At 45.4% G+C, this 12,354-nt stretch overlaps 1 protein-coding gene across 6 annotated transcripts in view; it reads right to left on the bottom strand.

The window, feature by feature from the left end:
- Nucleotides 1-735: 735 nt before the first annotated feature.
- The window catches only part of DHX8 (DEAH-box helicase 8), a 45,041-nt gene continuing 33,422 nt past the window's right edge, over nt 736-12,354 (bottom strand). For 2 of the 6 annotated variants that reach the window (XM_037993586.2, XM_037993585.2), the window contains exons 18-23: nt 10,499-10,654; nt 7,580-7,717; nt 6,966-7,094; nt 6,278-6,474; nt 5,614-5,793; nt 736-1,038 (exon numbers count right to left, since the gene is read on the bottom strand). In XM_037993586.2, coding sequence (XP_037849514.1) covers nt 1,011-1,038; nt 5,614-5,793; nt 6,278-6,474; nt 6,966-7,094; nt 7,580-7,717; nt 10,499-10,654 — 828 coding nt within the window. In that variant the 3' untranslated portion in view covers nt 736-1,010. Of the gene's footprint in view, nt 3,916-5,613; nt 5,794-6,277; nt 6,475-6,965; nt 7,095-7,579; nt 7,718-10,498; nt 10,655-12,354 lie in introns of all 6 variants that reach the window. The other 4 variants (XM_037993584.2, XM_037993583.2, XM_037993587.2 and 1 more) reach the window with 3 other exon arrangements.

Raw genomic sequence — 12,354 nt, forward strand, 5'->3', positions numbered from 1 at the left:
GGTGGGCTACTGAGTTGCAAGGCTCTCCCTCCTGGGACTTCCTCAGACAGGGTTTTGGTCTTTGGTTTCTGTGATCCTAATTGTTCCCATGACCCTGCTGCCCCACATAGACCCCAATTGCATGTCCTCCATCCTACTTCAGCTCTAGGTTGCTACTTTTGCTGGGGCTGGGGACAAGTGTTTGTCTGGAGAATGGGGCAAAGGAGAAAGGCTCCCAGGCCAGATGGTACAGAGAGAGGCTAGAGCAGGCCCTGGATTCTGGCCAGTGGAGATTAGATCTTCGGGGGAGTGGGAAACACTAGATTGTCCTTGCCCAAATTTGGGAGAGATCAGAGTCCTGAGGCTGACTTTTTTGGGGGTAGGTAGAAATGGCAAAGTGGACAACATGGTGACACCTATGGAGGAAGTATAACTGAGTAGATATGACAAGAGGTGGGAGGGGCAGAATGAGTGGTTCTAGAGCCAGCTCCTATGTAAACCGCTGCCCAGGAGACACGCTCAGGTAAAAACAGGTGCTCTCCTGTTAAATAGAAACTGCAGCTGTGCTGAGATTGGGCCAGCCCAACTCTGTTCATGCCTGAACTGCCAGCAGCCTTGGCCTAGCACCAACCTGAGACGATCCCTTGCAGGAAGGGATGCCCCTTGACCACTACCCACAAATAAAAGGCAACATTACTTCTTCCTAGAAACACAAAACATCAATGTACTGACACAATTTAGTGCAAGAAACAGAAATTTTTTAAATCAAGTTTTAAAAATATATAATTTAATTCCACATTAAAGCCAAGCTATCTTGGTGGGAAGGTATAAAAGTCAGGTGGAAACCTAGAGGGCCAAGTACACACATGAAGAGAGAGAGATTTAGCTGAGAAGCAGCATCCAGGGGAAGAAAGGCCGCCACAGGCTGAGATGATTGCTCTCTGCCCTCTGAACTGTTCATTAACAAGTCACCAGTCCCAATTCTTTGTTCAAATCCTCAAACTTGGAGAGACACTGCTCCAGTGAGACAGCTACAGCAACCACGGGAAGTGCTTTGGGCTGCAGGAGAGAAAGTCAAAGCCAAATCACGTCCAGGCGGGATGAAGTAAACCTGGACCGAGAAGCCTGACCCAGCAGCGGAGCTCACACATGCCCCATAGGGACGGTCCTCCCATATACACAACAGCGCGCTCAGCACGTGTGCAGAGGCAGACAACTCCTGAGCTTGGTTCCCGCTGGGTCGGGGGGAATAATACACTTTAATGGCCAAGAAGATCCCAGGTCTCTGCATGAGACCCATATCCTCTCCTGGGCTGTCACTCAATCTTGGGAAATACTGGTTTAAGGAAGAGAAACAAAGACTCCATTGTGTGAGAGCAGCAGGCAAGCTCCCCTTCTGCATCTGGACAGGACCCCACCCCCTCCCTCAGATCAGGCTCAGCTCAGCTGCCGCCATTGCTCTCCTGATGGTCAAAAGGTCAGAACCCAGCTATGTCGTCATAGCAGAGAAGTGACCTCAGCTCTAGGGTAGAGATGGTCAAGGAACACCCACAGAATGGGGATCCTTTTTCCTCACCTGAGCCAGAAAGATAACCAACCCTACTGTCCCTTATCCTTGGCCCATTCAACATCCCTTTTCAACCTCAGCTTAAAACCCAAACCTCCCTCCCCAGGTGCCAACATTGTCAGTGCTGGGCACTCAGTCAGGACAGGCTGGGCCACCATATCCGGGAGTGTTTCTGAATGGGGAAAATTTAGGCTGGAATTAGGACTGGGATAAAGTGTGGTGGCATGCACCTGTAGTCCCAGCTACTCAGGAGGCTGAGGCAGGAAGATCACTTGAGCCCAGGAGTTTGATGCCAGCCTGGGCGACATGGCAAGACCCTGTCTCAACAAAAACAAAACAAGATTGGGGAGGTGGGTGCCCAGTCCCCGTTTCCCCTTTGGTTTCATTGGAAGTTCCTGCACTGTCTCTCCCCAGAAGGCCAAGGTTAACAAACAACAATGCCCTGCCCCTTGATTGTTGGCCTGGGCTTACGAAGGCGCATACTCAGACAGAATCTGGAGGCACTCACTCAGCTTAATGAAGGGGCAGGGATCTGCAGTCAGCAGATTGCCTGGCCTATATTCCTCTCCCTGGACTTTTTCTGAATTGTGTCTTTAGGGTGTGGTTTGCTGCCCAGTGACAACATACATTCCTTTATATCCTGGAATGTTGTATAGTCTCTTTTAGTGTCTGGCATACAGTTCATACAGTTCTATAGTAGTTCCAGCATTTACATCACTTCAGAACTTACTAATAACATAAGGATGGGAGAAGCAGCACCATAACGGATGTGCCCAATCTCCCAGAGGCTTCTCTACAAGCACTACATCCAGACCAGCTTTCCACAAGTTCTGCAACCTGGCCTGGCAAGACCTGCCTGATGTTCCGCCAGGTAAGGAGCCTCCTCAGTGCCGAGGACAGTGGCTCTCGACTGTAATCCCAGCGCTTTGGGAGGCAGAGGCAGGAGGATTGCTTGAGGCCAGGAATTGGAGAGCAGCCTAGGCAGCATAGTGGGAACCCATCTCTATGGCAAGCAAAAAAAAAAAAAAAAAAAAAAAAAACCTCAGGAGCTGTGAGGGGAGTACAAGGAGGTGGCCATTCCCCAACCAAGTGCTAGGAAAAAACCACTAAGAACAAACCCTGGAGCACAGATACTGGGCAGCACAAGCCAGCAGAGAGGAGAGGTGTTATGTTTGTTTCCTGTTTGGGGTGGGGAAAGGGAGGCTTTGACCATAAAATCCCTTTGTTAAAGTCCATCCAGGACCTCAGGGGAGAAAAATAAAAACAAAATAAAATAAAAGCTGTGTTGTTACTTAGTATGTTTCAAAAGCAAATGGGACATGCTGCACATTGTGAATGTGGTAGGAGATGGAAGGAGCAAGGGGAAACCTTCTGCATTTAATATGTGCCATCTGTAACCACTCAGGACTCCAGACTGAAGTGCTCTGTGGAGAGGACATGGTTAATCATGGGGCGATCCCCCAGCATGGCCCGGCTAGTGCTGATGCTGAAAGACAAGGCTGGAGGTCTGGGCTGTATGTTCTGGGCGCAAAGAGGCCCTGCGCTCTGGTTTTAGGGGATTCAGGGGGCTCTCATCATGTGCACCAGAGCACAGATACTAAATCTCCCTCACCCTGAGCTCAGGCCAATATCCTAACCTTTCAGCTAAAAGGAACAGTCACAGAAAACCATTTTTGTTTCCTTAAGAAAATAAATATTTCCAGGAGGTCAAGCCAAAGTACAGGGGCTGGAGAGGGGGTGGGAAGTGGGGCAAACACTTTAGATGAGCACAGTAGCTCCTATTAGCTGGGGCATCAGGGCCCTCACCGTGTCCCTGCACAAGATGCTCACCCACTCCCCTTTCCCATCCTGGGGCTACACAAATTGTCCCTTTCTTGAAGTTGATGCAATGTGTTTCTGTGTTAGATATGAGCTCCCAACTGGCCCCAAGGACTTGGGGTGACGGGGGCTGGAGGCTCTTGTGAAAGTCAGGCTTAAATCCCTGTTTCTATTTTACCAGCAGGGAAGAAATGAGTCAAGCTGAGAAAATGCTCAGTTAAGGCAGTCAGTCACAGGACAGTTGTATCCTCAGGACCAGCCTGTCATCAGTGAGAATAAGTCCAAGCCCCGGGTTACTGCTGCTGGACAGGCAAATGAACAAGCTCGCCTTTCAGCGCCGTCGGAAGGCCCGGGATATTCTCCAGGCGTTGGGTTCCTCATAGCGGTTGTACAAGGGTTCAAGACGCTGTTGCTTCTTCTGTTTGCTTAGCTTAGTTGGGTCTGAGACCTTGAAGAAGGCTGGGGCAAACTCCACAAGCCACCGAGGGTCGATGGTGGTAACTTCACGCATGTATTCCTTGGTGGTCAGCACCAGCTCATGGTACACCACCCTGAAGAGGGACAGAGATAGGACTCAAGCCTCTGGATATAGGCCCCACTCTACAGTCGACCTGGTCCCTAGTAGGCCTCAGCAGCGCTTACATTTTATCCTCTTACCTCTCCTGTCTGACCCCTACAAGACTGCAGTCTGTTTATGACAGCCACACCCCAATACTGAAGCACCTGCACACCTCTAACCACAAGAAAGGTCTCAGGCGAATGTGTTCTAGTCCTGGCTCTGGCTCTTAACCAGTTAAGTGACATGCAGCCAATCACATCCCTTCTCTAATCTGTTTCTTGCTCTATAAAATGTGAGGGTGGTTTATTAGAATGTTTCCACAGAATTCTAGGGCTCTGAAGAGGGGCCTCACACTGCCACAAGGGATGGAGAAGGCCAAACATGCAAGGAGCCACATTTCTAACCCTTCTACTGTGATAACATGGTGGTTTTAAATCAGTTTTATATTAGGGTTCTAGATAGAGTCCAATTTTTTAAAAATGCTACTTTAAAACAATTTTTTTTTTTTAAACTACATCACTAGGTAGTTGTTTCTTTTTTCTTTTTTTTTTTTTTTGAGATGGAATCTCGTTCTGTCTCCCAGGCTGGAGTGCAATGGCACGATCTCGGCTCACTGCAACCTCCGCCTCCTGGGTTCAAGCTATTCTCATGTCTCAGCCTCCCAAGTAGCTGGGATTACAGGTGCCTTCCACCACGCCCGGCTAATTTTTGTATTTTTAGTAGAGACAGGGTTTCCCTATGTTGGTCAGGTGGGCCTGGAACTCCTGACCTCTGGTGATCCACCCCCCTTGGCCTCCCAAAGTGTTGGGATTACAGACGTGAGCCACTGCGTCTGGCCACTAGGTAGTTTATTTATTTTTTTTTTTGAGATGGAATTCTGCTCTCATTGCCCAGGCTGGAGTGCAATGGCTCACTGCAGCCTCCGCCTCCCGGGTTCAAGGGATTGTCCTGTCTCAGTCTCCCGAGTAGCTAGGATTACAGGCAGGCACCACCACAGCTAGCTAATTTTGTATTTTTTTTTTTTTTTTTTTTTTTGAGACGGAGTCTCGCTCTGTCACCCGGGCTGGAGTGCAGTGTCCAGATCTCAGCTCACTGCAAGCTCCGCCTCCCAGGTTCACGCCATTCTCCTGCCTCAGCCTCCCGAGTAGCTGGGACTACAGGCGCCCACCACCTCGCCTGGCTAGTTTTTGTATTTTTTAGTAGAGACGGGGTTTCACCGTGTTAGCCAGGATGGTCTCGATCTCCTGACCTCATGATCCGCCCGTCTCGGCCTCCCAAAGTGCTGGGATTACAGGCTTGAGCCACCGTGCCCAGCCTTAATTTTGTATTTTTAGTAGAGACAGTTTCTCCATGTTGGTCAGGCTGGTCTCGAACTCCCGACCTCAGCTGATCGGCCCACCTCAGCCTCCCAAAGTGATGGGATTACAGGTGTGAGCCACTGTGCCCGGCCACTAGGTAGTTTTTTTAAACCACAATTTTTTTTTCAACTAGGTCTCACCCCTATGATTTTAATTCTCTCATAGGGTTTGATACACTGTGCCTAATTCAGGTTTCTGCTGCTCTAGAAAGGCAAGCAATGTTATACTAGGACATACTGGGAGCAGTGAAGACACAATCACAAAATACCAGGAGATTTACAGGTTTTTCTCTACCCAGAAAAGCCCCTAGACCCTGGGACATGTCCACCTACCATTCTGGCTGTCTGTTGAAGAGAGCACTGGAAGGATGGATATAGACCACCTGCTGGTCGATCAGTGTTCGATAACCCTCCTGCGGGTCTTTCTTGGCAGCATTACGGAAGAACCCACTGCAGATGGCCTTCTGCACTCGGACTGTGGACTTGCCACAGGAAACAACATCCAGCTTGTGTCTATCAAGATAGGACAAAAGATGTGAGGCCACTCGGCTTTCACAGGTCTATTTTCCACAATGACAGTGCCCAATACGCCCATCTTGGGGTGCCCAGAGTAGTTACCAGGACTTTTCTTCCAACCCTAAGTGTACTACAGAGGCAGTTCTACACAGTGGGCAGATGGAGGCACTCAGAGACGGGTACTTTGTTTATACAGGTATTCAATTCCACAGTAATAATGTTCCAGAGGGTTGCAAACAAAGAGCATCTTTTCAACAACTAACAAATAATCTTCCTCTTAGGAACTTTCTGAGGTAATTCTCAGCCATACCCTTGCTTGGGGAGAAGGAATATAACAAAGATGGAAAAGCTGGAGGAAAAGGGTTATGTGAGGACCAAGAGAAAAGGTGCCTATAGCTTTACAGGTACACACAGAGATGAATGGACATGATACTCAAAGTGGTTCAACTCAAACATGGAGTGTCATCAGATTCTGGCTTACCTGTCCATTATGCCTAACATCTGCTTGCGAATGTCCTGGGCCCGGCGCAGGGAACGAGCCTGGATAAAGTTCTCATAGCACCATGGGTTGGAGAACTTGTTGTTCTTCCAGGAGTTGTACACAGCTAGCAGGGTGAGGTGGTCCCCTTCAGTCTGGTGGAATTTGGCCTTCTTCTGATCTGCAAGGGCTTGTTTATCCTGCCAAGCAGTGGGACAGAGGAACATTTCTGACTCAACAGCTAACTGAACATGGAGCAATTCTAGGGAGGCTTACAAGACCCTATCAAAAGTGTCCACATCAGGCTAGGCATGATGGCTCAGGCCTGTAATCCCAGCACTTTGGGAGGCTGGGGCAAGAGAATCACTTGAGGCTGGGAATTTGAGACCAGCCTGGCCAACATGGTACAATCCTGTCTCTTACTAAAAATACAAAAATTAGCAGGGCATGGTGGCACACGCCTGTAATCCCAGCTGCTCTGGAGGCTGAGGCAGGAGAATCGCTTGAACCCGGGAGGTAGAGATTGCAAGATCATTCCATTGCACTCCAGCCTGGGCAACAGAGTGAGACTCCATCAAAAAAAAAAAAAAAAAAGAAAAAAAAAAAAGTCCACATCAAGCACTGGAATGGTAACAGGCCAACTACCCCAACTTCACAGCACCCCCATCTAAACTGGATCTGAACTTCCTACCTTGGGCCTATAGAAGACGTTCTGCACAGACAACATGGATACAATGGTCAGCATTTCCTCACTGCAGCCCAGATGCACAGACATGATGAGCATTTTGCATAGCATTGGCTCCAGAGGGAACTCTGCCATCTAGAGGGAGAAAAAAAACTACAACTGCTTCCTGTGGAAGACACATTCGGATTCACCATAGCAAGACCTTGGTCAGAGTGGGTAACAACACAGATTTTCCCAAAGCATAATGATGCCTTGGGATGCCTTTCACTATCAGAAGAATGCTGTTGTTTATTATTTTCCCAAATAAACTCCAATAGGATGTATGTGACCAAGCACATAACTACTGCCGGGGTAGGTGAGAATTTTGCAGATGCCGTTTCTAATTAAGGCCACATTCAGTAATACATCCTGAGGCAAAATTAACTGTGAACAGAACACCTTTTTATATAAAGAAGAAACAGTTTAAAGTGATAGTGGAGAAATTCAGGTTAAAAAAAAACATTTAGAATTCTACTCAAAGCTTATCCATGGCCTCAGCCTGATTTTGTACAGACCGAAGGATGTGAAAGGCTGACCAGGGAATCTGCCTAAAAGCACAGGAAGTTAAGTCTGTCCTTTACCCGGCGGCCCAAGCGAGTAAGCAGGCCCTCGTCATCCAGGGCTCCCAGTGTGTACAGCTGCTCCATGGCTGTGATCAAAGTTTCCATTGGTGGGGCATCCATGAAATCAAAGGACAGCAGATCATTGATACCCATGGCCTAGAACAGAAAGGAAGAAGGCATGTGATAAGAGGGTCAGTCTAGCCAGTGTCAGCATGTGGGGAAGCTACTTGTTACTTTATTTCCCATTTCTTCAATTGCAATTAGGAAGCCACTGGTGAGATTGATGATAACTTCCAGGGCTGGGCCACATAAAACTCAGACCACTATAATAGAAAGCACATACTTGAGACAGAGTCTCACTCTGTCACCCAGGCTGGAGTGCAGTGGCCCAATCTCAGCTCACTGCAACCTCCGCCTCCTGTGTTCAAGCGATTTTCCTGCCTGAGCATCCCAAGTAGCTGGGATTACCGGCACCCGCCATAATGCCCAGCTAATTTTTGTATTTTCAGTAGAGATGGGGTTTTACCATATTGGCTGGGCTGGTCTTGAACTCCTGACCTCAAGTGATCCGCCTGCCTCAGCCTCCCAAAGGAAAGCACATACTTTCTCAGGAAACTTTTTGAAAATACTCTCTCAGTTGGGCATGGTGGCTCACACTTGTGAGCCAAGGAGGGAGAATTGCTTGAGCCCAGAAGTTGAGACCAGCCTGGGCAACATGACAAAATGTCTTCAAAAAAAAAAAAAAAAAAAAAACAAGCCTAACACTCTCTCAAAATGACAGTACATACCACTCAACAACAAAAGGACAAACAATTTAAAAAATAGGCAAAGAGCTTGAATAGATACTTCTTCAAAGAAGATATACAAATGGCCAACAAGCACATAAAAAGATGTACAACATCAGTAGTAATTAAGGAAATACAAATCAAAACCACAATGAGATATCACTTCATACCCACTAGGATAGCTATAACTTTTTTAAAAAACAGAAACTAACAAATGTCAGTGAGGATAGGAGACATGGGAAACCTCATGCATTGCTGGTGGGAATGTAAGATGAGGTAGCCACTGTAGAAGAGTTTGGTGGTTCCTCAATAGGCTAAATATAGAATTAGCACATGACCCAGCAATTACACTTCTACGTATATATCCAAAAGAACTGAAAGCAGACTCAAACAGATACCTGCACACTAATGTTCACAGCAGCATTATTGATAATAGCCAAAAGGTAGAAACAATCCAAATGTCCATCTGCTGATGAATGGACAAACAAAATGTGGTATATACATACAACAGAATACTATTCACCCTTAGAAAGGAATGAAATAAATGGATAAACCTTTAAAATAACATGAATAAATCTTGAAAACATTATTCTAAGGGAAACAGGTCAGATACAAAAGAGTATTGTATGATTCCACTTAAATGAGGTTATCTAGAATAGACAAATTCAGAGAGGCAGAAAGTAGAAGAGTAGTTACCAACGGATACAGAGGGAGGGGGAAAGGGGAGTTACGGTTTAATGGGTACAGAGTTTCTGTTTGGGACAATGAAAAGTTGTGGAAATGGATGTTGGTGATGGTTGTACAACATTGTGAATGTATTTAATGCCACTGAATTGTATAGTTTAAAAAGGTTACAATAGTAAATGTCGCTATATATTTTACAATAATAATAATAATATAGTCTACCAGTTTGTCCTGTCTCTTGCATACATCATTTCTACTACACATCTATGAGGGACCTCGTACCATGTTAGGTGGGAGGGATATAAAGATGGCCAAGATATGACCCCTGCTTTCAGAGAGTTCATACTGGGTGAGAACTATGTTCACGACACCACCACAGTACAATCTACATGCCTGGCACGTAGCAGGTGTTCAATACATTAGTTAATTTGATGAATAAAAGAAACGACTGAATGATGCACAATTCAAGTGTGCATAAAGTGTGATGTGGTAGGACCTAAGCTTTCTATTTCTTTCTCATAAAGTGATTGTGACCATAAACACAGCAGGTGTTCAATAAATGTTTATTGTGTGAATAATAACTATGAGGAATTATGTTAGCAATCATCAAGCACTGTGCCAAGTGCCTTTACCTAGATTATCTCACTTATCTTTCCAACAAATACTATTAACAGCCCCCTTTTCAGAGGAGAACACAGAGCAGAGGGCAAAGTAAATAAACTTGCCCAAAGTCACACAGTTTGGAGCTGAAGTCCGAGCCACAGATGCCTCTCTGTTGGCACTCCAGAGACTGGAGCACGTTTCTTTTTTCTTTCCAAAGCTCTGTTTTAGCCTCTTTTACAGGGAATAAATAATAAATGACAACAGAGCACTCTGCACCAGAATGTGCTAGGGCTCCAGGGTAGCATCAGTGTCGGGGGAAACGCCATCAGCTGGGAAATTACTCATATGGCTCCTCCTGCCAAAAGAGAATGAAGTCCTCACTGGGGACTGAGAGAGGAAGAACAATGATTCAGAATGAAAACCAAGTCCCTCAGAGCCAGTCTGAAATCTGTACTGACAGTTCCCTTGCAAAGTTTTTGAACAGGGTTTTTTTATCTCGTTCTAAAAGAACAGAATTGGATCTGAGCGCTAAAGTGGTTGAGGTTAGGTGTGTTTGTCCACAGTTTGGCATTGATTATATTTTTCTAATTTCCTTTTAGAAAATGCTCCTAACTAGAACCTTTTACAACCTAATATCCTGCTGGCTGTTATGGTAAGAAAAAATGTGTGTTCACAGCAGACATGCCAACTTAGCCCCAGACCTGCCGTGAGAGGCTGTTATCACAGCCATTTGCATTTCACTCAAAGGGACTGGTTTCATGAGGTTACTAAAGTATTTAACAAGGTTCATAAAACTGAGATTCATTTATGAAGGCCAGGATTGGATTGTTCCACCAACCCATTCTAACAAGACAGTGATTTCTACCTTGAGTGACAGCACTGTGCTCGCTAAGTTGGTTCTCTGGATTTCCGGCACGTTTGTGGTCAGCATTTCATCTCGGTAGGCACGTTCTGTGTACAGCCTGTAACACTTTCCTGGGCCTGTTCTCCCAGCTCTGCCAGCTCGTTGCTTTGCCTGAGCCTAGAGGGGTGGGAATATAAAAGCAAACTATCTGTTAAACACTGCTTAACAGCTTTATCCAGGATATCTGTTATAAGGGGGACAATTAGCAACTGGCAAAATCAGGAATGGGGTTGATTTCACTTCCTTTGGGACCACTTCCAAGATTGCCAATGCTCTTATCTTCCCCTCTCCATATGCAGCACTTTGGGGAAGTTTGTTCAAGGGAGGCAATACAAGCAGGGTTAATGGAAGAAATATTATACAGATCTTAGACATATATCTTCAAAACAGTGTGGCACAATATAAAAGAGAAAGCATAAAACAAGATGACAGAACACCATCCCCACAGTTATGACCAAAAATGTAAGTGAAATAAATAAATAATGTCAATCACACCAATGATGACTCTGCAGTCATTTTAAAAATCATGTTTGCAGGCCAGGCATCATGGCTCACGCCTATAATCTCAGCACTTTGGGAGGCCAAAGTGGGCAGATCGCCTGAGCCCAGGAGTTCGAGACCAGCCAGGGCAGTATGTTGAAACTCCATCTCTACAAAAAATACAAAAATTAACCTGGTGTGGTGGCTCACACCTGTAGTCCCAGGATTCAGGAGGCTCAGATGGGAGGACCACCTGAGCTTGGGGAGGTCGAGGCTGGCTGCAGTGAGCCGTGATCACATCACTGCACTACAGCCTGGGCAACAACAGAGACTGACCCTGACTCAAAATAAAATAAAAAATAAAAATAAAAATCATGTTTGCAATGTTAAATGACAGAAGAAAATGTTCACTCACATTAAATGCAAAATGCAAGTTACAAAACAACATAAAATAATTTTATAAAAAGTCTTTCTATATCAACGACTAGAAGGAAATGACTACGGGAAAAAAACCCTAAAATGTTAACAGTGGCTAACTCTGATAGTAGGCTTGCAGATGAGGTCTATTTTCTTTAGACTTTACCAAATATTGAACATGTATTATTCTAACGGGAAAATTAAATACTCAAAAAAATATACAAAACTGCATATTTACTTGACTACTAAAATTGCAACCATGAAAGAAATAAACATGAAAAAAGACAGGAATGAAAAACAGCAAAATGATGACAGTGGAGGTAGTAGGATGATGGGTAAATTTTTTTCTTCTATTTTTCAAAAATAGTATAACACTACTTCAAAAACACCAATTTTTTTTATTAAAAAAAAAAAATGTAGTCTAGCCATAGGTTGCTAGGAAACCATGAATAGCAATCTGAAGAGGGCCGTTTTCTGACAAAACCATCTGTTGTTACAAACAGTACCAGGATTTACAAATTACTATGCCAGCTCCAAACCAAAAGATGGGTTATGAAAGGATAACTAACCACACAAATCCAGGCAGCAATCACACACAGTGACTGGATTCTACAGCATTCTACAGATGTCTCTCTCCAAATCAGGACAGGCATGTGTAACTAATTTTTTGATCACCATCACCCTGACAAGTAGTATAGAGCATACAAGCGGGAGCCGGCTACCCAGGTTTAAATCTTGGCTCCACTAGCTCTGTGATGTTAGGCAAGTCACCTAACCCCTGTGCCTCAGGCTCCTCATCTGTGAAAATAATATCTACCACATAGGATCAATGCAAGAATGTACTGAGTCAATGCATGCATCTAGTATGTTAAGTACTAAAAGTGTTTGCTATTATTGGGCCGGGCATGGTGGCTCACGCC

The sequence above is a fragment of the Chlorocebus sabaeus genome, chromosome 16 (assembly GCF_047675955.1).
Source record: "Chlorocebus sabaeus isolate Y175 chromosome 16, mChlSab1.0.hap1, whole genome shotgun sequence".
NCBI classification, from domain to species: domain Eukaryota; kingdom Metazoa; phylum Chordata; class Mammalia; order Primates; family Cercopithecidae; genus Chlorocebus; species Chlorocebus sabaeus.